The sequence below is a fragment of the Pyrus communis genome, chromosome 2, assembly GCF_041283825.1.
Source record: "Pyrus communis isolate YQ-2024b chromosome 2, ASM4128382v1, whole genome shotgun sequence".
Lineage (NCBI taxonomy): Eukaryota > Viridiplantae > Streptophyta > Magnoliopsida > Rosales > Rosaceae > Pyrus > Pyrus communis.
The window spans coordinates 5,435,958-5,461,653 of record NC_142566.1 but is presented as its reverse complement, the minus strand read 5'-3'; the positions used below and the strand labels follow the sequence as shown (position 1 = coordinate 5,461,653).

At 35.7% G+C, this 25,696-nt stretch overlaps 3 protein-coding genes across 3 annotated transcripts; 1 reads left to right on the top strand and 2 right to left on the bottom strand.

Annotated features, from left to right (window-relative positions):
- The first annotated feature begins 2,098 nt into the window (after positions 1–2,098).
- On the top strand, positions 2,099–6,869 carry LOC137748837 (glucomannan 4-beta-mannosyltransferase 9). Its single transcript, XM_068489026.2, has 9 exons — positions 2,099–3,001; positions 3,235–3,333; positions 3,999–4,251; positions 4,795–4,905; positions 4,990–5,126; positions 5,446–5,559; positions 5,693–5,892; positions 6,005–6,199; positions 6,361–6,869. Exons 1-9 carry the CDS (start codon positions 2,720–2,722, stop codon positions 6,521–6,523), a joined length of 1,554 nt encoding a protein of 517 aa, XP_068345127.2. The 5' UTR covers positions 2,099–2,719; the 3' UTR covers positions 6,524–6,869.
- A 1,810-nt stretch (positions 6,870–8,679) lies between these two features.
- On the bottom strand, positions 8,680–11,623 carry LOC137747473 (uncharacterized). The gene is made up of 5 exons (XM_068487586.2): positions 10,778–11,623; positions 10,267–10,388; positions 10,139–10,179; positions 9,912–10,010; positions 8,680–9,303 (listed from the first exon to the last, which is right to left on the bottom strand). Exons 1-5 carry the CDS (start codon positions 11,307–11,309, stop codon positions 9,123–9,125), a joined length of 975 nt encoding a protein of 324 aa, XP_068343687.2. The 5' UTR covers positions 11,310–11,623; the 3' UTR covers positions 8,680–9,122.
- Positions 11,624–13,007: 1,384 nt separating this feature from the next.
- Positions 13,008–16,701, bottom strand: LOC137747989 (uncharacterized). The gene is made up of 9 exons (XM_088677235.1): positions 16,132–16,701; positions 15,608–16,061; positions 15,232–15,413; positions 14,998–15,093; positions 14,356–14,772; positions 13,984–14,064; positions 13,710–13,901; positions 13,293–13,385; positions 13,008–13,163 (listed from the first exon to the last, which is right to left on the bottom strand). The coding sequence occupies exons 1-9, from the start codon at positions 16,699–16,701 to the stop codon at positions 13,008–13,010; spliced, it is 2,241 nt and encodes a 746-aa protein (XP_088533361.1).
- Positions 16,702–25,696: the final 8,995 nt, after the last annotated feature.

The window sequence follows — 25,696 nt, the reverse complement described above, 5'->3', positions numbered from 1 at the left end:
AAGTGATTTGTGCTACGAAAGTCAGCATTATATTAAATTAATAACTTTCTTTTATACAAAAATGATAATAAACAAGTTTCTTGTATCGATCGTTCGGGTATTGATCTATAACCTCTTGGAAAAGACTATGATGAGTCTGTAACCCTCGTTTGTCTTCGAACAACCACTTTTTGATTAAAATCAAGTAATTAATATCATTATCAAATCCTATTAGGTGTTCCATCGCAGAATTAGAAGACATTATGATATAAGTATCATTTAAGTGTCATAATTAAGCTGCCTACATGCATGGAAGGCTGCCTAAATGCCACGTCCCTACTTAGATCTATATCCTGCGTATGCTTTCTAATTATATTGTCAACGGCCAAGCTATGGAGACCAAAATTTTAGACTATTTTTGTAAATTACATAATATAACAGTTAATAATTGGACTTTTTAAATCATTAAAAAAAGGAGGATGATTCTCTCCTCTCTTAATCTCTCATCTCTTTCCTCATCTCCTATTTGAACGGTTACAGTTAAATCACGTCAAAATTATGTGTTAATTTTTAATAGCCAAAAGAAGACACAAAGCTATCTATGAGAGGGAGAGAGGGAAGGGAAGGGAAGGGAAATAGAAGGAGAGAGAATCGTATTTCTTTTAAAAAAAAAAGCTCAACCATCCACCATCACATCATGTGATCTATAAAAAATAGTCTAAAAATTTAGTCTTCCTAACATTTTCCTATTCTCAATATATCAATGTGTTTGTCATTTTTTATGCTTTCAATTAATAAATATTTTTCAACCAAAAATATTATTATTATGAAATATTGTGGATGTTTTATCATTTTCTTATTGTACTTTTGAAGGGGCTTAGTACCATGTGACATAAGAAATTCTTTGTTAATGGTGCACCTCCACAGTCTGATTGATATTTACGACCCCCACAGTTGGGTTGTCGATTCTTCCATGCATGTGTATGAGTGGCCAGTAAGATCACCGTCCCATGCACAAAAGTAAACAAGATTACCAATAATCATCTTCGCGATCTTATTGATGAATTTAGTGTTGTGCATTAATGTTAGTAACTTCGAAGGTATAAAATTAACAGATGCTCGACAGTTTCAAAGAGTATGGTACTAACACAATTGATCAGGACCATTTCGAAAGCCAAAGGGGCCGAGGCAACGAACTCTTATGTCATTGCTCAAGGATTAATTTTTAATTTTTGTTTTTTTTTTTTAAAAGGGTTTTCACGCGACGAACAGCGCAAACTATTCGTCTCCCAAAAGCGCTGAGGTGATGAACTCTTATGTTGCACAAAATTGACTTCTATAGCGCAAAATATGGCACTAAAATCTTATGTTACCGCGAAATTGTTGTTATCTTATGTGACGAAATGAACATTTTATCACGCAAATATTTGTTTTCACGATGAAATAAAAGATATGATACCATATATATAGGAATAGAGTTATTGTCACATAGAGGACCTGCGCGTTGTGATAAGAGGATGATCCTTCCCAATCATTTCCTTCCAGGCCTTAAACTTTCACTTGTAATCTAGAAACAGCCACAGAGATCTGAATGCATGCGGGCTTAATTAGAGCATATTGACGGATCCTTTAGCTTACAATGTGTACACGTCCTCCCCTGCACATATGGATTATGTATGGTCTGATTACTTGAAGTCACGTAAATCTAAATAAAAAGGAAATATCTTCACTCACCACTTCTTGGTGGCGGAGACGATTAACACCTAATGGATGTGTAGTAAATAAATTAAATCATACTCATCTAGTAAAAATCAATATGTTGATAATGTTCGTCTCTACCACTTTTTTAGAGTGCGAATAACATATCTCCTATAACTGTATGTTAGTCAAATTATCAATTTGAACGCAATCATATTGTTGTAGAGTATTGTTTGAACAAATGATTCAATTTAATTTAAACTTTTGAAGAAATAATTTAGCTGGTCTGGAGGAGTCCATCCCAATGATTCATGAATTTAGAAAGGCTTAATTCAAGTACAGCCAAGGTTTCACCTTCCAAGAAAATGATATCTAAACTAGCAAATTACAGTTAATGAAAATTTAAAGCTAAGAAGAAAATATAGTAGAACCAAAAGGAATTTTATAGAGGCTTCAATGACAAATTTATGTTAATAACAACTCTATTTTTCTTTAACATATTGTAAATTGTAATATAAACGCTGCCGGAGTATAACATGCACATTGTTTCCGGTCCACTGTCCTCATCATTTTGACCTGTCTCCTATTTTTCTCTATATATACATACACTTCATCAGGCTCAGAAGCTAACCCTTCTCTGGATTCAACCACTGGTGAAGAGAAAGAGTGGCCTTAAAATTACAATTTTAAGAGTCTCTCTTTCTCTCTCGTCAGAAGCAAGAAAATCCAGATTTCTCTGCGTTGCTTTTGTAACATTTTTATTTTTATTTTTTTTTTGGTGATTTTTGAGTGAAGTCTCCAATTTTTCCTTTGTGATCATAAAACCCAACTCCCTGAAAATTCCATCCAGCTCTCGAGCATTTGGTTGAAGTAACTCACAAGAAAAAATCAGTACCCACCAATACAACCAAAAGCTAGACAGAAACAAGAAACTTGTTCTTTTCGCAAAGCCAGCAGGGACCTTATAAGCACTTCTAGTCCCAAACCCAAAATAAACACTTATTGTCCCAGCCAACTCAGTTTTCATTGCTTTCTCTTGACAATGGAGGCATTGCAAGGAGGGCAAATAGGGTTGGTTTTGCAGCAAGCAAAGGCACCGCTAATCGTGCCGTTGCTGAAGCTGTTGGTGGTTTTGTGCTTGGGGATGTCTGTGATGCTTTTTGTGGAGAAGGTATACATGGGCATTGTCATAACATTGATTAAGCTGTTTAGGAGAAAGCCTGAGAAGAAGTGGAAATGGGAAGCTGTTAAGGATGATGTTGAGCTTGGCAACTCGGCTTATCCTATGGTTCTAGTGCAAATTCCTATGTACAATGAAAAAGAGGTACTCTTTTGTTTGTTCTTTTTTGGTAGCTTAGATTTGGTTTTGGAGTTACTGTCCAGTGATATTCTTCTTTATTTGTAAGTGAGAGTTCTTAAATTTGAATCTTGTGGATGGTGAGTTTGATACCAATTTATTTCCCCACCTATAAATGCATGGTTGTATATAAAAGAATGAAGAAAGTTCATCAGCTATCAATTGGAGTTTTTAGTGTAACATTGTGGTACTTAATGCAGGTTTATCAGCTATCAATTGGAGCTGCATGTGGGCTTTCCTGGCCAACTGATAGGGTCATCATCCAAGTTCTTGATGATTCAACAGATCCAGCCATCAAGGTTCTTTCTTCTAACTGATTTATTAAAATTGATGATGAGTTTTTCTTTACATTTTCATAGTTGATAGACTGATATGTTATGGTTGGTGGAGTGCAAATATAGATTGGCATCGAGACAAAAGTTCATTTAATCGATTCCTAAGATTGATAGTATAACAACATAATAGATAATAGATAAGGCTGTCTAAGAGAATTTTTATATCTGAACTCGAGAGTTGATACTGACATCACAAAGAAAAATCACCCTTATCTACTTACAATGTGGTATCTCATTCATATTTTATAAGGAAAAGACGGAATAGCTTTTTAAAAGTCTCAATGTCACAAATACCTTAACTTTTGCACATTTTATGAGTTTTTATGTGCATTTTGCTCAACGTGTTTTAATATTTTGATTAATTTAAATATAAAAATTTCTTCAATCAACTTTCCCCAAGAAAATTAATAATTTGGGTGTAGACTAAAAATAAAAAATCATCTGGGTCAAAACATGAGAGAGAAACTCAGCCATGCCACTAATTAATATCCCCTTCTGCAAGTATTTCCCTTCTGGGAAAGTCCAATGCAGCAATTTCCCCATCAAAACCTAAAACAAAAAACCAAAACTTGCCCAATTAAATCGACAAACATTTCAAAATGTGATGGATTTTGACCTATAAACAACAGGATTTGGTGGAGCTAGAAGTGAAAAGATGGGCAAGTAAGGGAATAAACATAAAGTACGAGATCAGGGACAACAGAAATGGTTACAAAGCAGGGGCTCTGAAAGAAGGAATGAAGCACAGTTATGTCAAACAGTGTGACTTTGTCGCCATCTTTGATGCTGACTTCCAACCTGACCCTGATTTTCTCTGGCGCACCATTCCATTTCTCATCCATAACCCTGATGTTGCTCTTGTCCAAACCCGTTGGAAATTCGGTAATTATTATTATTTCTTCTTAATTACCATTATTGTTTTATTATTATTATTATTATTATTCTTCCTATTCTACTTATTTAAACTTGTTTAATTAGTGCGAGCCATACTTTATGTGGAATGTGAGTTGATTGCTTCTTAAACGTATTAATTAGTTTGGGTTCCTTAAATATATAAACCTAGATAGAGCTTAAAAATATGATAAGACCGTGGCGTAGCCAAGTTGACTATAATAGTGTGCTACACTCTCTGGATCAATGTTCGAATAAGAAGAGAAGTATTAGTACATATTTGTTAGCATAACATCATAAAGGTTTTTCTACTTTGAAGCATAAGAAACTCAATCCACGATTAGTTGAGCACTTGAGAATTTCAGGGATTTTAAAAAATTCTGTGGATGTGTGATTGAGTTTGTTTAGATTCTGTCATAAAATATCTATTTACCTTTTGACGAAGAGGATAGCTCTTTACTATCTAATATAAAATAGAGTTGTAAAAACACACAAGGGTAAAGGTGTGATGATGATTTCTTGGTGGTGTTGTAGTAAATTCTGATGAGTGCTTGATGACAAGAATGCAAGAGATGTCATTAGATTACCATTTCACGGTGGAGCAAGAAGTGGGGTCTGCAACTCATGCCTTCTTTGGTTTCAATGGTAAAGCACTTCTTAAAAATTGACGGAAATATAAAATGGTTTTCAGTTTCCCCAATTGACGACATGGGAGAATGCGTGATGCAGGCACGGCTGGCGTGTGGAGAATTGCAGCGCTCAATGAGGCCGGAGGATGGAAGGACCGCACAACTGTGGAGGATATGGATTTAGCTGTCCGAGCGAGTCTAAGAGGGTGGAAATTCATATATCTTTCTGACCTTAAGGTAATCAAATTTGCCAAACGATAACAGTCTTGTCAAAATATCGAGAAATCTTAGCTACCTACGTTTACAAGATGCTGGATTTAATTATGCCTTAAGAAAGACAATTTCCATGATAATCATCTCCTGCTATTGAGGTTTCGAAAATTACCTTGCAAATGAAAAACTGTACCGTTTTAGTAGAAATCCGGTCACAGAAAATCCCTTCTTTACTTACTAACCTTCTGATTAGAGAGTAACTTGCAGACAATTTTCCGTTGGTCTTTGCCTGTTCAGTGATATTTCACTTTTGATCCAATATTAATAATTATGTACATTTCAGGTGAAAAATGAATTGCCAAGTACTTTCAAAGCCTACCGTTATCAACAGCATCGATGGTCTTGTGGCCCTGCTAATCTCTTCCGAAAGATGGCGATGGAGATTGTAAGAAACAAGGTAAATTAAACACCACCCCCCGGAAACACATTTCTATTTTGTTTCTGCCTAAATTTAAAACCAAGTCACAAGGGCCGAAGTACTATGTCTTTTTATTTCTCCATACTCACTGCTACTTTATAATATTATGCAGAGGGTGTCCCCAATGAAGAAGTTTCATGTCATCTACAGCTTTTTCTTTGTGCGCAAAATTGTAGCACATGTTGTCACCTTTGTCTTCTACTGTATCATTTTACCTGCAACGGTTTTTGTTCCTGAAGTTCAAGTTCCCATTTGGGGTGCTGTTTACATTCCGTCCACCATTACTCTCCTCAATGCTGTTGGAACTCCAAGGTTCAAACTATGACAAACTAAAGCCTATCTCTGCATTAACAGATAATGCAATAAATGTTTTCGTTCAAAGTTAACTATTGATTACTAATACTTTCAAAGGTCATATTTACAGATCACTCCACCTATTAATTTTCTGGATCCTCTTCGAGAATGTCATGTCTCTGCACCGGACCAAGGCAACACTTATAGGTCTGTTTGAAGCAGGGAGAGTAAACGAATGGGTCGTCACTGAGAAACTGGGGGATGCTCTCAAAACAAAATCAGGTGCAAAAGCTTCGAGGAAACCTCGAATAAGGATTGGAGAAAGGTATATGATTCTTTGCCTTTTGTTTCACTTGTTAATCCATATGTCCATAATTCCTTTCATAGAAAACATCATCGGGTAATTCCTTACGTAAAATGCTACATCTGTTTTGAAAGCGAGGATATGAAGTTTACGTTTTCTGTTCTTATGGTTACCAATAACAGACTGCATATGCTTGAGCTCATTGTTGGATTCTACCTCTTCTTCTGCGGGTGCTACGATCTTTCATTTGGAAAGAACGGCTACTTCATCTACCTGTTCATCCAATCCATGGCATTTTTCATTGCGGGGGTTGGTTACGTTGGCACCTTTGTCCCCAACCCATAGCATACGCATTGCCCGAATTGTTTCAAGACTTCGTTTATCAACGTCCCTTCTGGCATTGTCGTCGGAGAGATCGAAGATACACGGTGTGGTTTGATGCTGTTTATAGGCTGGTCATTCTTTTATGAAGTTATTTCTTTGTGGACAGTGTAGGAATACGAGGATGAGAGCGCAGGGAGAGTACGTTGTGAGTGTATAGGAAGAGCATTATATACTGTAAACAAGCAGCAATAACATATGGATTTTGTCACGAGAATTATGTAATTGGAAGGGCTACTGATTTGTAATAACAAATTATATGGGATTTTGCTTGGGAATAATGAAGGTGGTATCATTTATCAAAATTAAATTCCTATCTTTTTACAGCAGCTAGTACTACAATTTAATTATATTGTTCTTCACTTATAAGTAAGAGGTCTTAAGTTTTGATAAATTAGTAAGAATGCAGTGCAGCTGATAAGTAAGAGGATATGCTATTTGATATATGTAATATTTATTCCAAATAAATACATAATTTGCTTTAATATAGAATATTTTTGCTCACCACCCTCAACCTCAAGTGATGGTGATGATCACTACCCTATTTAAAACCATTAGATGAGTTTAAGTTTCAAGATTTGTATAGTGAATAGACACAAGTCTCAAAATGTTAACTCGTCCAACGATAATAAGTAGGGTAGTGAGTATTACCACCACTTAATGATGGTAAACAAAAATATAGCTTTATTAATTGTAGAGAAAATAGTAGAAATGATCCATCAGCTAAAAATTAATGACCATTGGTCCCTTAACTCCTCAAAACATGAGGTTGAATAAAAAATATAGTTGAAACTGTCCCTCAACTTTAACCCAATTGTAGAAATGATTATTTAAACATTGACTCATTTTGACGGAAGTCCTGATACAGTTGACGAAAAAGATCATAATTGCACATTTTAAGGAGTTAAGGGACCAATAGTCATGAATTTTAGTTAAATGACCATTGTTCTAATTAAGTTAAAGTTAAGAGACTATTATTACAATTTCCTCTTAATTGTACAGTCTTGAACGGAACAACACATGGATGATGGATGAAAATATGAAACCCAACATTCCGGCTCTCAAGTCACATCAGCTTGGTCCCCAATTGCAAATTACTGACTCATTTTCCAAACAACTTAAGCATACCAAACTTATTGAAAATGTGAGGCAAGAATAAAATGTTGAACATGGTTCGCATGAAGAAGAAAATGTTAAACATGGTTCACACGAAGACATACTCTGTTAATAATCGCATCTCGAGTTTAAACTCTCAACATTTTCTTTAATCTAACTTAGAGTAATATCACTTGTAATAAAAAACATCATGACTTGAAATAGATTAATGTATCTGTTTTAATATTAGTGGATTTATAGATCATTACTGTAAAATAAATTAAATAAAGATGACTGAAGCATAATGTATATAGAAAGTGATTCACAAATAAGAGAAAAACATGAAGAAGAAATACAGTAAAATCTCTATGAATGAATACTATGGGGACTAAAAAAAATTATTATCAATTTATCGAACATTCATTTATCAAGGTATTACTGTAGAATCCACAAAGTGAGAAAAGATGAGTGAACTTTCTGTGCATCTTAAAATCTGCTTATATATATTTCCAAATTTTTTTGGTCAAAAAATTATACATTTCCAGTCACCCTGCAATATTTGTACTAGGGAACAAATCTCAGACTCATTTCCGTCTGCCTAAACTTCTACCTTTCCCCTTAACCGAAAAATAAAAACTTCTACCTTTCCCCTTAACAGAAAAATAAAAACTTCTACTTTTCCTCCTACAAGATGTAACAAATTAGAAATCTAAAACAACCAGGAGAAAATGTTTCACTGGTGGGACGATGATCATGTTCAACAACTCCTGTATAAATCTAAAGTTTTCAAGCCCGGTTAACCGCCTATGAAACTCCAAAGTTAAAAGAAATTTGGGAATTCAGCATATGCTACAATGAAGTTGGAAGTATATGAAGTGAAATAGGAACCCACAGCACAAGAACAGCATGTAGCGCCATCATATAAAAACACCGAGGATAGCGCCAGAAACCCGTTGCACTTAAAGAAGTATCTCCACCTGGCCATGTTAAATTGAAAAAAAAAAAAATCCATATCCTGAACAGTCTGAGAAAAAGAACATTGTTCCGACTTGTAGAATGTGTGAACCAACCAGAACATCAGGAAACTAAAGTATAAAGTCAATGTGTGTATGAATTTAAAACAGAAATCATAAACCTACAAAACTGAACCAGCCAGATTAGTAAATGCAGTTGAACTCCAATAGCTGGCCTGGAATAAACATTTATTCAAATCATTATCCCTAAGAAGCTGGCATTGCTAGTTGACTCCTCGTCATCAGCCAGCAGTTGCCGGACTAGCCTACCTTTTCCTTCAGCCTAACTCTAAACCTATCATTACTTGAATCAAGGTCATTGTAGCACTACCAAACTTGAGACATGTTCGTCATCAGTGAGACTCTTCCCTCACTCCCAATGCAAGCTCTTCTACGACAATGTGATTTATTTAATCTAAAAGGAAACTGTGTTTTATATAAACCATATCCAACTTCTACATGCTTAGTTTCTGCAAACTCTGTTCTGAGAAAGACTCCAAGATGTCATAGTGACCATATCCGTGAAAGAGCACATTGATTGGTTTCTCCTCTTCTTTCTGATACTCTTCACCATATTTTGCTATGTTCACCAAACCAGACGAGCTTCTATCTACCATGAACACTGATATCGGTGTCCTGAGCAATAAAAGTTGTGTCAGATATGAATATTAGGCAGGAAGCTATATCCAAGAGTACCTGATAGTTAGTTTCCGCCTTAGAAATGAATCAAGAAAGAAAAAAGGGATTGACACCATATAGTATGCAACCAAACCAACCAAACTTGAACTCTAAACCAAGAAAAGAAAATGCATGTTGCAGCCCATTTGCAAGAAATACACCAATGTAGAATCTGGGAAAAGATGGATAAAGACTAATTAAAGAATATGAAAACACCATGAGAAGAGAAACCATGGGGCCGTTTGATAATAATTTCATTTCTAATTTAACGTTTTCCCTTTCACCTTTTTACTGAAAAAGTTTCCAAACTAAATTTTCCATAATGGTAAAGATTGTCCAGCACAATGACAACGCGACCTATTTATTGAGACCATCATATGCATATAAGGAGATTCAAACAAAAACCCAAAACATACCATTGATATAAATTAAAGAAAGTCGACCATATACAAATTGAAAACTAAACCAGACGCCAGAGAAGCGCAACACAATCACCAACAATGTAGCCATACTTTTGTAAGAATATCATGGTTAAAAGGTAAAATAAAACACAGTACAAAACTCACTTTAACACATGAGAAGCCATTAGCAACTCAGGTTCACCACCCCAAACATAAGGTTGTTGAAGTCTCTTCACATACGCATCAAAATCACCTTCAATGAACCTAAACATACATAACATAGAATACAACATACCCCAATTATTTCTCTAACACAAAAACAAAAAGAATCAGTGCAACCTAAAAAAGATTGGCAAAATCCACAATTAAAAAAAAAAATAAGAAAAGCTTACCACTCTGTTTCCTTCCGCCTCTTTAAAAGCTCATCGACAACCTACACCAGTCATAATCACTTCCAATAAGACCATGAAACATAAACAATTTGGCGAAAGATTCAATGCCTAAAAATGAATGCAGTTACCTGAGCTCTTAATTCATCAGCAAGATCTCTCTGACGATTCTCATCAGGAGCTTCCTCCCCATTTCTCAAGCAAGCCACGTGGGCTATGGCCCTGAATAGGCATCGGCCATCAGCTGGAACCCCTGTTATTTTCTCAAACAGTATCAATTTAAAGGTTCCGAGTATTGTGACGAAAAATTGAACAAGTTTCCGTTAAACAAACAAATGCAGAAAAAGTAGAAACTTGTGTATGTACCCACAAAGATACACAAAATTTCACTAAACAACGCATCAGCAAAAGCACCCAAAAGCTACCAAAAGGAAAAGTTAAGAAATTAGGGCATTCAGTGAACCAATTAAACAATTCACAAATCTTGGTGGACATCCAAATACCCAAAAAAAAAACCTTTTTTTTGTCAGTTATTTCAAAAACAAAAATTAATACTTGATACAGAAAACTTAACAACTAATTGAAACCATGTCAATAATTTGATCAAACCGATCTTAGTTAACATTATATACAAAATATGACCTGTGACTCTGTAATCAGCGGCGGAGCTATCATCAATAATGTTCTCAGGAGAAGCCGAGCTTTTCGAATCACAGTCCGTCTTCGAATTGTAAACGTCATTGTTTTCACCGGGAGCCGAGTCCACAGCCCAATTGGTCGGGGCCAGGCAGTTGCGGACGCCAAAGAGTAGCCAAGCGGAATCGGGGCGGTGAAGCCAACGAGCGGGACGTGCATCCCACGCGGCATTCCAAGAACCCTCTCGTTCGTAGTGGATGGCCGGCCTGCAGAGATTTCGAGATCTGCTATTGCCGGAAGAGGGAAGCAAGCCGTGCCATATAGATGCCGCACCGGCACCGCAGTCCGAGCCGAGCTGGCTCGAATGGTATCGTCGGTTCTCAAACCCGCAAGAGAAGTTAGCGATTTGTTGATGAATCGGGCGACTGTGGGTTTGGAGGAGGAGGCGGGTTTTGTGAGCCGCCGCCGAGCCGTGGGTGAAGGCTGAGAGGGAACTGACGATCCAAGTCTTGCGGCGCGCGCAGAGAAATCCGAGCATCACCGGAGACTTGTGAAGAAGAGGAGAAGGGGTGTTGATATTAGATAAGCCGCCAAGGGTGATGAAGCTTAAGCTATACACCCATTCAAGCTGGAAATTTGGAGAAGTAGCGTACACCTGTCAGAAGAAATGATTTTGGTTGGTGGCTGCCGCCATGGTTAAATGTGATGATGATGAGATTGTCTTCTGAGGTTTTTGCGAGTGTGAAAGCGAAACATTTTAGGGAAGCCTGGCCGCCGGGCTTTTCACGAGGAAAATGTGATTTTTTTTTAATATTTATTTTATTATTTTATTTATTTTGGGTTTTTGTCTCTGAAGTTTGTGATATTTATTTTTGTACGTAAATATGGCATATGCCTTCGAGAGATTCCAGAATTTTCCTTTTTATGGTGTTTTTCATTTTTCTTGATTGTTTATATGATATGACGTGTGTGTGAGCAAATATTACATTAAGAAAATAGCACTTTGATTTTTTATGGTAAATTCTAATAGAATTAAATCTTTTAAATTTCTATATCAAAAAAACTTGACTTTATTGTACTTGGAAACGCTACATAGATAGTGGTCGGTTGTTGAGAAGAGGTATAGTTTGATGTATCAGATCCAGTGAGAATATTAAATTTTGGACGATTATTGGTCAAATTGTGAGCCTCTTCTAAAACCTTTTCTTCAACAACTTTCGTCAACTACGCTTACATCGTCTGTCGTTGATTTTTGCCATAGTGGGAATTGGAATATAGAATATTTGATCCATTGTCAATATTCTTGTGAATAGTACTAGTGGCTTGTCAGGCAAATGTATATAAGGACCAACTAGTGATGGTAACTTTACTAGGAAGTCTGCCTATGTGTTGGATTTAGGCGCTAATATGAACACCAAGTGGCAACAGAGGTTTATCTGGGAGTTGCATCTCCCTCCTAAAGTGCTCTCTTTTATTTGGCTTTTATTGCTAGACAAATTATTGGCCAATGAACAACAAGTTAGAAGGGGGTTGGCTACGAATCCTTCTCTTAGATAAAATGACGATCAACCTCTACATGCTTAGTTCTATCATGTTGTAATGGATTATTAGCTATGTCTCTTGTTGACTTGTAATCACAAAACAACTTCATGGTATCCTTCGGCTTAAACCCAAGTTCCCAAAGAAGTTTTTGTAGCCAAAGGATTTCACAGATTCCTTGAGCCATACCTCTACATTCGACCTTAGCTGAAGACCGTGACACCAACTTCTGCTTTTTACTTCGCCATGTCACCAAATTCCCTTCAACGAAGGTAAAATACCCAGAAGTAGATCGTCCATCAATTACATCACATGCCCAATCTGCATCAGTAAACCCTTTAATCCTTAAATGCTTGTTTTTTCTATACAAGACTCATTTTTCAGTTTCCGACTTCAAGTATGCCAAGATATGCATAACAGCAACCATATGATCCACATTCGGTGAATGCATAAACTGATTCACAACACTCACAGGATATGCAATATCAGGACGAGTATGAACCAAATAAATCAGTCTTCTTATAAGTCTCTGATATCTACCTTTATCAACCGGTTTCTGCTTCAAATCCAAACACAAATGATGTTTCTCAACAATAGGAGTCTTTACCAGCTTACACGCCAACATACCAGTTTCTTTGAATAAATCCAGTACATATTTACGTTGAGACAAGAAGATACATTTAGACGAGAAAGCAACTTAAATTCCCAGAAAATACTTCAAATCCCTTAAGTCCTTCATCTCGAACTCGGCCGCGAGATTTCCTTGTAACTTGGACATCTCCTCAACGTCATCTCTTATTATAATCATGTCATCTACATAAATAATCAAGGCTGTTACTTTATTCTGTCTACGCTTCACAAATAAAGTATGATCAGAATGATTCTAACAATATCCATTCTTTCTCATGACTTGAGTAAATCTACCAAACCATGCACGAGGCGATTGCTTAAGTCCATAGAGTGACTTACGCAACCGACATACTCCGGTGTTCCCACCATTACTATATCCAGGAGGAAAAACCATATACACTTCTTCCTCCAAATTTCCATGGAGAAACGCATTCTTCACATCAAACTGTTTTATTGGCCAGTCCATGTATGCAACTAAAAAGATAAGAACACGTACCATATTCATCTTGGCAACCGGGGAGAATGTTTCCTAGTAATCCATTCCATATGTTTGGGTATACCCTTTAGCCACCAACCTTGCTTTGTGTCTATCTACTGTTCCATCAACTTTATATTTAACTGTAAATACCCAACAGCATCCCACTGTCTTCTTTCCTACAGGTAGCATCATCACCTCCAAAGTATTATTTTTCTACAATGCCAACATTTCCTCATCCATTGCTTTTGCCCACTTTGGATCTTTTAGAGCTTCCTCCACTCGAGTTAGTACCTGGATAGACTCCATATTACTCACCAAAGTCTGACGCTCTGGTGCAAGCTTATTGCATGATACATAGTTGGCTATCAGATACTTCACCTTTCCTTCAGGAGAAAACCTATCAGGAGGCACATCTTGATTTTGTCTTGATGGCAATTTATAAGTACTCACATCATTACGTGGAATATTTCTATACTTCCGTACCTTCAACTTTAGATCACCAGGGGAAGAACACTGTTGGTAATATGAGTTGGTTAGATTTAGGGGGAGATGTGACAGCACCAACAGTTCCAGGTTCTACACGTTGTTCGACCACCATATCTCTTCCTAGATCCAACCAACTTAGATTACCAACAGTGTTCTCCACCTGGTGATTTGAAGTTGAAGGTACGAAAGTATAGAAATATTCCGTTTCAGAGAAGGTCACATCCATGGTTACATACATGTGCCGAGTCTCAGGATGATAACACTTATACCCTTTTTGGTGAGACAAGAAACCCATAAAGACACACCGTAGTGCACACATATCTAATTTACTACGATGTATTTTCTGAATATGAAAATAAGCCACACAACCAAACACTCGAGGAGTGAGAGTATTACTTGACAACATTAGAGCATGTTGAGTGAGAACTTGAAGAAGTGTTTGAAAACCAACCACTCGAGAGGGCAGATGATTAATAACATACACGACATAGGTAACAGCTTCAGGCCAAAAACACGGAGGAACTGAGGCTTCAAGGAGTAAGGCACAGGCTGTCTCCAAAATGTGGCGATTTTTACGCTCTTCAACCTCATTTTGTTGTGGGGTATACGGACAAGTGGTTTCATGGAGAATTCCTTGATCACAGAGAAACTCCGACAACTCAAAATTAATGTATTCTCCTCCATTATCAAAACGTAGAACTTTAATATCTGAAGAATACTGTGTCTGAATCATCTTAGCAAAGGACCGAAATATGGCACTAACATCACTTTTATTTTTCAACACATAAAGCCATGTCATACGAGTGCAATCATCAACAAATCTAAAAAACCATCGAAGTCCAAAAGAAGTAACAACTGGATAAGGCCCCTAAACATCGGAATGCACAAGGTCAAACGGAAAAAGTCTTTTATTCATACTAGGAGGAAACGAAGCGCGATGGCTTGTAGCAAGAATACATATTTCACAATGTAAGTCTGATTCATTTATTCCACTAAATAAACTAGGCAACATACGCCTTAACTAGCCAAAGGATGCATGGCCTAATTGACGATGCAATAACCATACTTTTTGTAAAAAAATATCATGGAGCACTCGGACTGCATGAGCTCTTCCAGGAACAACATCATCCACATAGTACAATCCCTCTCTCTTAGTGCCACGCCCAATTATGTCCTTGGTCTGAATATCCTGAAGTAGATAAAAAGATGGATATATTAGAAGAACATAATCTAATTGTTTAGTAATATGTGGTATTGAAAGTAAATGATGTGATAAAGATGGAACAAGTAACCATCGGTGCAACGGGAGAGAGGCCGTGAGATACACGGTATTAGCACCAACAACAGGTGCACAGGTACCATTAGCAATCGCAATATATTCCCTATGTGATGTTGTCATATATTGAAACTCATTCTTATCGTATGTCATATGATCCGTTGTACCAGAGTCTAGAATACAACTTGTATGATGCTCAGTATTGGAGGCCAAAAGAACATGCCCTACAGTACCTGAAGTGGAGGACAAATCACCATGGGTAGAATGAGTCAACAAAGTTTGGCTAGGGTCATTGGAAGTAGTTTCGGCCTCCTTAGCTTTCGGTGGAGTAGTGGCTAGGGAGGCACAGCTTCCAACACCAAGTAAACATTGGTCCAACCTGTATGATGCTCAGTATTGAAGGCCAAAAGAACATGCCCTACAGTACCTGCAGTGGAGGACGAATCACTATGGGTAGAATGAGTCAACAAAGTTTGGCTAGGGTCATTGGAGGTAGTCTCGGCCTCCTTAGCCTTCGGTGGGGCAGTGGCCAAAGAGGCACGGCCTCCATTATTTCCCCCACTCCCACACTTCTTTGCATGTAGCTTCTTCTTCAATTCTGGAAACCAATCAGGCACCCCATGCTTGGCAAAACACGTATCCTCAATATGACGAGTTTGTCCATAGAAAATACACTTCAAATCATCTTTATTTTCTCGGGTAAAAGGACTAGAATTTAACGATTGATTAGAAGGATTACTAGGACGAAGGGCAGCAGTGGGCTGAGAGACCATGGCCAAGGACGGCGACTCTCCTTGGTTGTTACTCCCACCCATCATGGTGGCATGTCTTTGAGCTTCACGCCGAACAACAGAAAATATTTCCTCAACAGATGGTAAGGGCTGAGTACGTAGAATATCACTACGTACGTTATCAAAGATATCATCTAAACCCGCCAAAAAAAACATTCACACAATCAATTTGAATCTCTTCTCGAAGGGTCTTGAGATCCACAACACACTCCATCTTAACTGGTCTCATTTGATCTAACTTCTGCCAAACGGACTTGAGATCAGCGTAATACACACCAACCGACCAGCCCTCTTGATGGAGTCTGAAAGACTTAACCTTTAATTCATAAATTTGAGAAATATCCGAACCATCATAATAGGTCTGAGCCACCTCTTCCCAAACTTTTGTAGCAGTACGTAGGTGAATAAAAAATCCCATGATAACAGGTTCCATGGAATTGATCAACCACCTTTTTACGATTGCATTCCCTATTTCCCACGTCTCATACTTAGCACTATCCTCAACAGGTTCCTTAATACTCCCTGTCACAAAGCCCTTCCTACCATGTCTAGCGATGTGCATCTCCAAAACTTTGGAATAAAATGGGTAATTTGATCCATTCAACTTCACGGTGTTTAGTATAACAGACGCATCATTCTGAATAACAACATGATTCAATACTGGATTATTGGTTGGTGTACGAAAACTACGCTCCAATTTCAAAACAGCGCTATCTTCCAAAGAGGCCATTCTATCTTACAATGCATAGTTTTTGATGTAACAGTTTACACGATTCTAGATGTAGCAGTCCACGCGGCATAACAAGATCACACACGGTGCATCCTGACTTATTGCTGCAAGAACGTAGAAATATGTTGAGACCACGCACAACATAAAAGCACAACGACACTCCTACTCACACATGGCACTATCACACACACACACACATAGACCATGGTTCTGCAAGAGAATTGCAGAAAAAAGCAGTAGGTCGTGAATAGTAACAAAAAAATATTCTAGGGTTACGACAACCTAGGCTCGGATGCCAAATAGAATTTTACGGGGTAATTTTTCATTGTATTACTTCCGTGAAATATATACATATACAATCCTTGTTCTATAAGAAAATACTAATCAATACAGGACACAACAATAATTCCTTCCTAATAAAGGATTGCTAGTATTTACAATATATTTTACACACTTATTTTAATAACTCACGTTTACAATTGTGAGGGCCATTAAAATTCACCTATAAGCCTCATAATATCTCGAAGCCCTAGTTGTCCTTTTCCTTTGTAAACCAAATAGGTCACTTAGGAAACAACCAAAATCTAAAGCTGGGCTAATCAAATCCAAAACGAGATCACGTTTTAACTAGAGCAGCGCGCCTAATTATTAAAGAAAGAACATTTCCCTTCCAAGCTTATACAGGAAAACGAGAGAGAAACAGAGAAGAGCTTTGCTAAGGATGGAGTCGTTTATGGAACTTGGTGTAGGAAGAAGAAACTTTGTGCAACTTGCTCAACCTAGGCTTCACGAGGCTTCTAGCCTTCTGCAGCATTATACCAAAAGAGAGCCTTCTGCAACCATGGAAAGAGGAGAAGAAAACTTAGCAAAATAGGAAAAAAAGAAGAAACCAAAGGATTCCTTAGTTGGAACTTAGAGAAATCCCTGCACCTAAATTAAAGAGTTTAGTATGTTAAAGAAGAAAGAAGATAAGTGGACGAGCTAGGCCAAAAACATCAAGCAGAACAAGCTTTTCTAAGTCTGGAAACCCTAGTTCTAAAGTGATAAGCTTTCCTTTCATTTGAACTTTCCCATAAGTTTTCCTAGCCCCTGCAAAACTACCAAAACACTAGAAACCCTAGATTAACCATCCTTAACCATGCAAGCAAGCACAAATTCTCTCTCACACTGAACTAGTGAACTTTTAGCTTCGACCCCACGGTTCACTCAGGCAAGGTAGTATTTATTGTAATTATTCAATCATTGCTAAATTGGAGTCATTCACTCTTTCAAAGTATTTCAGGATTTGGTGTTGGAAATGAACCAGGGGAGATGAGTGTCTCCATTGAGGCCAAAATCCCACTCAATCAAAAAGGTCCCCAACACGAATTTAAACCCTCTCCCTTCCCCTTAACATGGATTAGTTTAGAATATCGCTTTGTAATATATAAGGATAATGGTTGTGTTCCCTCTGTGTGGGAACCTATTTTATCCCACCATATATGATTAACGTATCTTCTTCGTACAAACATCATAATATGAACGTTCATGCTCTTTATCATTCTCTAAAGATCCTACATGCAAAAAATAAAAATAAAAAAAATAAAAAAATCTTTTTTTAATACATTAAGTACATTCCCTAAATCAACCACCAAATTCAATGATTTTTTTTGCAAATACGGTCTTTAGATGCTAATTGTTACTAAAATTGTCGATTAGTTTGACACATATAGAGATCGTTTACATCTCCAAATTGAATGATTTTTTTTTTGCAGATATAGTCTTTAGATGATTAAGGGCTAGTTTGATATTGTTGTGCTTTAAAAAAAAAATGTTTCTGCTGTGCTGTGAGAATAAACAACTGTAAAATAAAGTTGAGTGTTTCATAAACTTTTTTTGTAAAAGTGCTTTTAACAAAAAAAGAAAAAAAAAAAGAAGTGTCCGAGTGCTTGGTAAACTTTTATATAAATTGTTGTGAATATGTTAAATTTCTAAAAAAGATATGGTATTTAATGTGATATAATAATTGTCAAAGACAATAATGTAGGAGCAAATGTTATAATTTTGTAAAAGATGTAAGGGTATACTTGCCAGTTGAAAATTTCATTAAATGAGCACCGATTACTATGCTTTGAATTTTTTTTTTTTTTTTAAACCATGGTAAAACCCTACTTCTGCTTTTCTATTCTTTTCTGCTGTCATTGACCGTGGTTAAAAAAAAAAAATCATTTTTTTTGTTTTACCAAACACATTTGATGTTCCAGATTTTTTAATAAGCTACTTTAAAAGCAACATAATCCCAAACTAGCTCTAAAAAGAGAATGAACGATTCAATTATAATGTTTGTACAATAAAGATACGATCATAAGTGGGAATAAAATAGATTCCCACATAAAAGAAAACCAAGCATTGTCCATAAAATATTAGTACCTTAGATTTTTTTTTTCTTTTGTTTTTAGCATAGGAAATAAAGAAAGATCTGAGTCTTTTCAAATAAGGATATATACCTGGGTACAAATTGGGGAGGTTCATTATATTAGTAAGATTAATATCGATATAGGACTCGTTTATATGTAATTTTAAAATGCCTAAATACGTTTTTAGAGAAAATGCTTTTTGGTTTCAAAAGCACTTAAAGTGATTTATGCAAAAAACATCAATTATGTGTTTTTTCATAATTTCTTTGCATTTTTACTAAAGATTGATTCCAAAAATATTCAGTCATTTTAAAAGCACATCCAAACAAGTACATAGTTATTTATTTTTTTTTATGGGAGAAGTGGTATTATAATTTAATAGACAAGAAGGAGAACTCAAAATTAAGCGTACAAGCTCAATTTTTTTTTTCTTTTTAACACACCGATATATAACATTAAAGAGTGAGAAAAATAAATTAATAATGAATTCGTTACAAGAACTCGAACTCAAATTAAAACGAAACTCAATCTTATAAAAGAAACGTACCAATAATGTGATGAAATGACAAAAGAGGAGAACGAAAGACGAATATACCAACTACAACAATTAGGCATTCCACGTGTGTGCTTCTCCTACCACATCTGAGCAGCCATGCATGTTCTCCTTATTCGATACCTAATCTTTACGTTTGCACAAGATTTTTCAAACACACTGCCAGATAGTTGCTTATTCATCAAAACTTCCTTACGAGTTTTAATGGGTTCTAGATATTCCACATGGCACACATTAAACTCTCGTATTTAGTTAGCAAATGTTGCTCTCTCTCTCTCTCTCTCTCTCTCCACTTCCAGAGGATAAAGGTAGTATACACCAGCTCGATTATGGCAATCAATCATCGTCCGTCTCAAGGCAACCAGTTGCCTTTAGTAGAAGTTGGGGGAACAGGTTCCTATCCGGATTTTTTTTGTGAGGATTCTGAAGATCATTTCATTGTGCTCGTTCATTTATCATCATGTGTTCAGAAACTATTTTAATTTTTTTATTTAAAATTGAACACAAACAGTACTTGACGAAAACTTATCACACGATGTACGATAAACAGACACAATGAAATGATGGATCCGAAGAGGGTTCTCATTCAAAGTTGGGGAGGGTGTTTTTTATTTTTATTTTTGTGGAAGTGAAGAGTATTTTTTGATACAACGATATTTACAATAGAGAACGTAGAGATAATATCGTATTTGTTATTTGCGAAATTAAGGCTTAAATCTTTTTACTTATAAACAAAGAAAAATATTACTAAATTCTAGACAAGATATAAACTATGAGAAATTTTTTATTATGACCGGAATACCCTGGGGGGGAGGGGGGAGAGGGGTACACCGTGTATTTTTATATAAGTAGTGAGAAATTTTATTTTTTAAGTTATTAACTTTTTAACACGCATATCCCATCATTTGTATAATGATACGTGGTTTACCACTCTATGTACCAGTCACACTGAAAAAATCTCTCATAAACTATAGAGAGTTGGAGAAGAATTAATATTAAAGTGGCGGTGTTGCGAAGGGCTTAGGTAAGTTAGGTTGCTATGTGGGAAAAGGATCCTCGTCGGATTCTGGGGATCCTAAGGATTCGGTAATCGTGATTATTCATCGTACATCGTATGGTCATAAATTATTTCAAAATTTAAAATTAAATATAAATAGTACCTAACGAAAATTGACCGTACGATGTATGATGAACGATCACTATTACGGAATCCTTAGGACCCCCAAGAAAAAGATCCAGCAAGGATTCTTTTCCGTTGCTGTGGCCTTTTTAGCCAATAGACGCACGTTTTGTACTACAATACTACTCCCTTTATGTACCTACATAATGAGATGTGTTCTAAAGTTTAGAAATGTTAAGGAGATTTTTTTAAAGTGAGATTTTTTATGAACTCTCTATCATCTCATATTTTTAACATAATAATGTATAATATTAACATAAAAATTATGCAAAAAATAATAATAATAAGATAACGAATAGTCCATAAATAATTCCATTTAAAAAAAAAAATCTCCTTACAAATCTCTCCCAAGTTTTAGTAGATGAGCCTCCGCGCCTTTGAGTGTGGGGGTACCATTCCATATCACAGTCACATGGGTATGACATCTAAAAAATATTAACTAACAATTATAACCCGGCAGAGCTACTCATAAAGAAGTGGATTGTCAAACTTTTTGTAAGACAACTAAAGGCCGTTTAGAGCTCCACTTTGTCCCATCAAACTTGCCACTTTTTTATCGGTATTATTTTTATTTGTAAGTGAATAATTTTAGGTTCGATTTTTACAAGAGATGAATTTGAACTACATTATTGCTAGTCCATTGTAAGGCTCACTCTTACCCCTTAGTGTAGATAATATCGTTTGTTAAAAAAAATAGTATTTACAAAAAAAATTATTGTGTCAAAGGTTCGATTCTTGCCAAAGACGAATTTAAACCACATTATTAGCCCATTGTGAGGCTAAGCCCACCTATTCCTCAGTGTAGATAATATTGTCTGTTCGCAAAAAAAAAAAAGTTTATTGTGTCAAGTTTAATATGTGTCGTTTTTAAGATCTTTAATTATTCAGAGATCATTCTTATAAAATTTCGTCCCAACTGAAAAGTGTTTCCTTATCTTATTACAACAAAGAAAAATAAACTGACAGAATGTGGCTAAAAAATGAATGAAATTTTCATGGTAAAAATCAAGTAAATGGCTAAATGATTTTCAATATGGAAGAAATTTTGTAAGGATGATTATGATTGTGAAGTGGACCCAAACGCTTGGTTAACGATATATATATTTAAGTTACTAACTAGTTAGTACTTGAGCACGAGTGTGTAAATTATGAGAAACAAGAACAGTTGGGGCTGGACCATGAGCTTACAAGCCGTAGAAGTACTTCAGCCCATTGCAATTCAACATTCATTTCTATAGGCCCAATTATAAACTGTCGGATGTTTTCTTTTAAGTGGATAACTTGAAATTTTTTACATTGCAGTAAAGGCCTCACATCATCTCCTACAGTCTCTACAAATGCTCTTAATTGTTTTTCTAATATATACGATATTACTTACATTAAGAGGCAGGGGAGGGGACAAAGCTTTCAAATAATTTGGTTCGGGTCGTTTTTTATAAGAATCGAATTTAAGATCTTTTGCTTATAAGTAAAGAAGAATATCACTAGACCATAGTACTAAATGAAGAAGTTGAGGTTCCACCATAAAACTAAGAGGTATTTGTTGATTTGCCTTCTGAACTTGGATCGAGCTGCCAATTTCCCCATAAACTTTAATTTTAGCTGATTACACCCTTGAACTTTTATAATTAGCCATTTTGCCCTTGAACTTTCAATTTATCCGATTACTCCCCTAAACTTTTATAAATAGCCAATTCTTCTCCTGGCGTTAAATTCTAAAAACTTTCATTCAATTTTTCATCCATCCAATTTTCCATCATTTTTTCTCTTATACAGTTGTCATGTGTTGTTTCTATAATCAAAATGGATGGAAAATTGGATGAAATTTTTTAAAATCTAGCTCCAGGAGGGAACTGGCTATTTATAAAAGTTTAGGGGGGAAATTGGTAGCTTCAAACAAGTTCAGAGGGCAAATCGACAAATATGCCTAAAACTAATTAGCAATATGGCGAGTAGCTTAATTATTTATAAGCATATGTAAGATCTCTTATTTCTCCGATTTGGGATTGATACTTTCAACACTAAGTGACTCTTTATTGTTTTTCTAATTCATTGATACATTTACATTATGCTTGTGGGGGAATAAATTGATTACAAACTTGCCATTTACGAGATTCAAACCTAAAATCTCTCACTCACAAGTGAAGAGGAAAACAATTAGACCGTAGTACTTAGAGCATCTCTAACCATACTCTCTATTTCTTAGTTAAATTTTAGCTAAAAAGACTATAAAGTTATTACTTTGGGAGATCCCTACAAAATTCGGATAATACTTGTGTACTTACTTTTTGATTTGGCCCATGCAAAAAATGACGCATGCTCCTTGTTTTTAAAGTCTAAGAAAAATTAAATAACATATCCGTTATTTTTTTTAAATAATTAAACATGTGTTATAATATTATTGGATAAAATCAAAATGTGAGTAATACTCGCGAGTAGTCAAGTATTATAAAAAAAAATTGTACTCTAATTATCTTCTCTAGTTTAAGAAATCATAATGATGGTGGATTAATAGTAGGGGTGGTTCGGTATGGGATACCATACCGAAACTAGTATCCTGAATCCCAAACCAAAATTTTTCGGGACGGGAATTTGAAGACCAATCCCAAACCAAATTTTCGGGAATCCCAAAATATTTTCGGGATTTTGGGACAAATCGGGAATCCCAAATTGAAATATGAAATTATGAATTGTTCTTCAAATATATAATTCAAGAACACATTCATGAACTAGGAATTTCATTTCATTCACACTACCATTTAATTGAACACTGGCATGCCTGACTGTTTTTATCATAGTCAAAATTCAAATTAATTAAACCCTTTTTGCAATATGTTGAGAGACAAAAGAATCAAGCCTTCTAAAATCATCAGCCATGACAGCAGCAATAATAAAATCCACATGAATATCAAACAAAACATGAAAAATATGCAAGGTGTAGGGCATTCCAGGTTGCAGAGCATGAATTAGAAACTACTAGCATCAATTATAAAAGAATAATATATATATAATAATTAATATTATATATTTTTGGTTCGGTATGGGATTCCCGAAATATCGAGAAGCCAATCCTGAATCCCATACCGAAATTTTGGGATCAATTCGGGAATTTCGGTTTGAGAAATTTTTGGTTTGGGATCGGGATTTTTAGGAATTTTTTCCACCCCTAATTAATAGAATAGTGTTTTTATTTAAAATATTATTATAATATTGATAATTAATGCTATTTTTCACTAATTTACAAAGTTGCATAAAAATACATGACATTATCTATGTTTCACCACTCTACAAAAGTCACATGTGAACACACCCCACTTTGATAAGTACTTGATAAATTATCCGTTATTGCTCGCGGATCGAGCCAACCCGAGCCTGGCTCCTAGGACCTTTTATGTTTTTTTTTTTAATTATTTATTATTTATAATATAATTCTTACTGCACAGTACTCGGTCAGATTAGTCGTGATCATTTAATTAGGGTATTCTTATTGGTATTTTAAAAATCTTATTTTACACTCCAAATTTTATATAATCAGAAAGAAAAATACACTTATAAAGAGTGTAGAATGAGGTTTTTGAAGTGCTAATAACATTTTCCTTTAATTAACTCCAAAAATGCACTAATATTGTCTCAACTAAACACCAAGTCGAATACTGTGGGTTAGAAGAGGACTGATGCGTGAGATTTTATCTTAAAAGACCTCAATGAGATTAGTAGTGACCATTTAATTTTAAACAAACATTCTTGTTGTACTCCTTTGATGTGAGATTTTGAACATCATTCCTTTGGCTTATAACATGCCAAATACACCAACAATCTCCACCAAGGTGACATGGTCCCTCCAACCCTTACCTTTAAAAACTAGGATAAATCACAAACGAACACATGTATTTGTTGCCCGGAAAACCCACCATTTGGTAAAACTCGAAGGTCAGCAATCCGACCGTGCATCCACCATGAATATCAAAGTTCAATAAAAAAGGTGACCCAAATCTCTCTTTTTTTTTCATTTTTTTTTTTTTTAAATAAAAAGATGGACAACTGGTAACAAGCCACTGTTATCCATCCATTCCGGACCCGAAGAGACTAAGAAAATTTTCACCCTGCCCGAGACCACAGTTAAGCAAACATATCCGAGCTTTGTGCAACTTGTTCTTCATACATCTCCAAGCTCGGTCTTGGCAAAAGCATGGCAGCTCCTTAATGAACTTTTCATCTTTGCAGCACAAAACACTCGAGAAAGATGGTTTGAAATGACGTGACAATGAATGTAATGCATGATCATCCCTTTGTTGAGAGGTATTTTCTTTTGATTTGAGACTCGAAATTTCATATGTCAAGTTTCTCTTCAAAATATTTGAGAACTTTGAATGTGCTGAATAATTTGAAAAATACAATTGAAAGCTAAAATAAACTCTTTCCACAGATGTTATCTATACAAGCGATATTAAAATACAATCTAAAGCCGAAATAAACTCTATCCACGTATGTTATTTATACAAGCGATATTGTGGGCTTGTAAAGTCGATTCGAGGACCTCAAGTGCTGGAGTAAATGGTTGCTTTCATTTTTGTTACTGTAACATGAAGCTAAGCATAATATGTGGTTCAAGTTTGAGTTCTATATCGAAAACGTAGGCTTACTCGAAATCTAATAAGGGGAATCTATTCAATCGGAAGATAGCTCTTCATGTGTTAAATGACATTTCATCTCTTTATACAAAGTGACGTGCATCAAACACTTTGTACTTCTCTTTATTCAATATTGAATATAGTAAAATATTACTAGCCGAGGTTTTAATAGTTTCGAATCCTCCACCCTCTTCTTAATAATAATAAATTTAAAAAGAAAATGTTATCTCCATCA

Excerpts from the sequence above, each read along its gene's own strand:
- LOC137748837 (XM_068489026.2), top strand. The coding sequence starts at position 2,720 with ATGGAGGCATTGCAAGGAGGGCAAATAGGGTTGGTTTTGCAGCAAGCA. Across the intron at positions 4,906-4,989 it reads TGCCTTCTTTGGTTTCAATG|GCACGGCTGGCGTGTGGAGA; the intron begins GTAAAGCACTTC and ends TGCGTGATGCAG. Across the intron at positions 5,560-5,692 it reads TGGAGATTGTAAGAAACAAG|AGGGTGTCCCCAATGAAGAA; the intron begins GTAAATTAAACA and ends AATATTATGCAG.
- LOC137747473 (XM_068487586.2), bottom strand. The coding sequence starts at position 11,309 with ATGCTCGGATTTCTCTGCGCGCGCCGCAAGACTTGGATCGTCAGTTCC. Across the intron at positions 10,389-10,777 it reads CGCTGATTACAGAGTCACAG|GGGTTCCAGCTGATGGCCGA; the intron begins GTCATATTTTGT and ends AGAAAATAACAG. Across the intron at positions 9,304-9,911 it reads ATGGCTTCTCATGTGTTAAA|GACACCGATATCAGTGTTCA; the intron begins GTGAGTTTTGTA and ends TTTATTGCTCAG.
- LOC137747989 (XM_088677235.1), bottom strand. The coding sequence starts at position 16,701 with ATGGCCTCTTTGGAAGATAGCGCTGTTTTGAAATTGGAGCGTAGTTTT. Across the intron at positions 16,062-16,131 it reads AAGAGATTCAAATTGATTGT|CCCTTACCATCTGTTGAGGA; the intron begins GTGAATGTTTTT and ends CTACGTACTCAG. Across the intron at positions 15,094-15,231 it reads CTGTTGTTGGTGCTAATACC|GATATTCAGACCAAGGACAT; the intron begins GTGTATCTCACG and ends TATCTACTTCAG.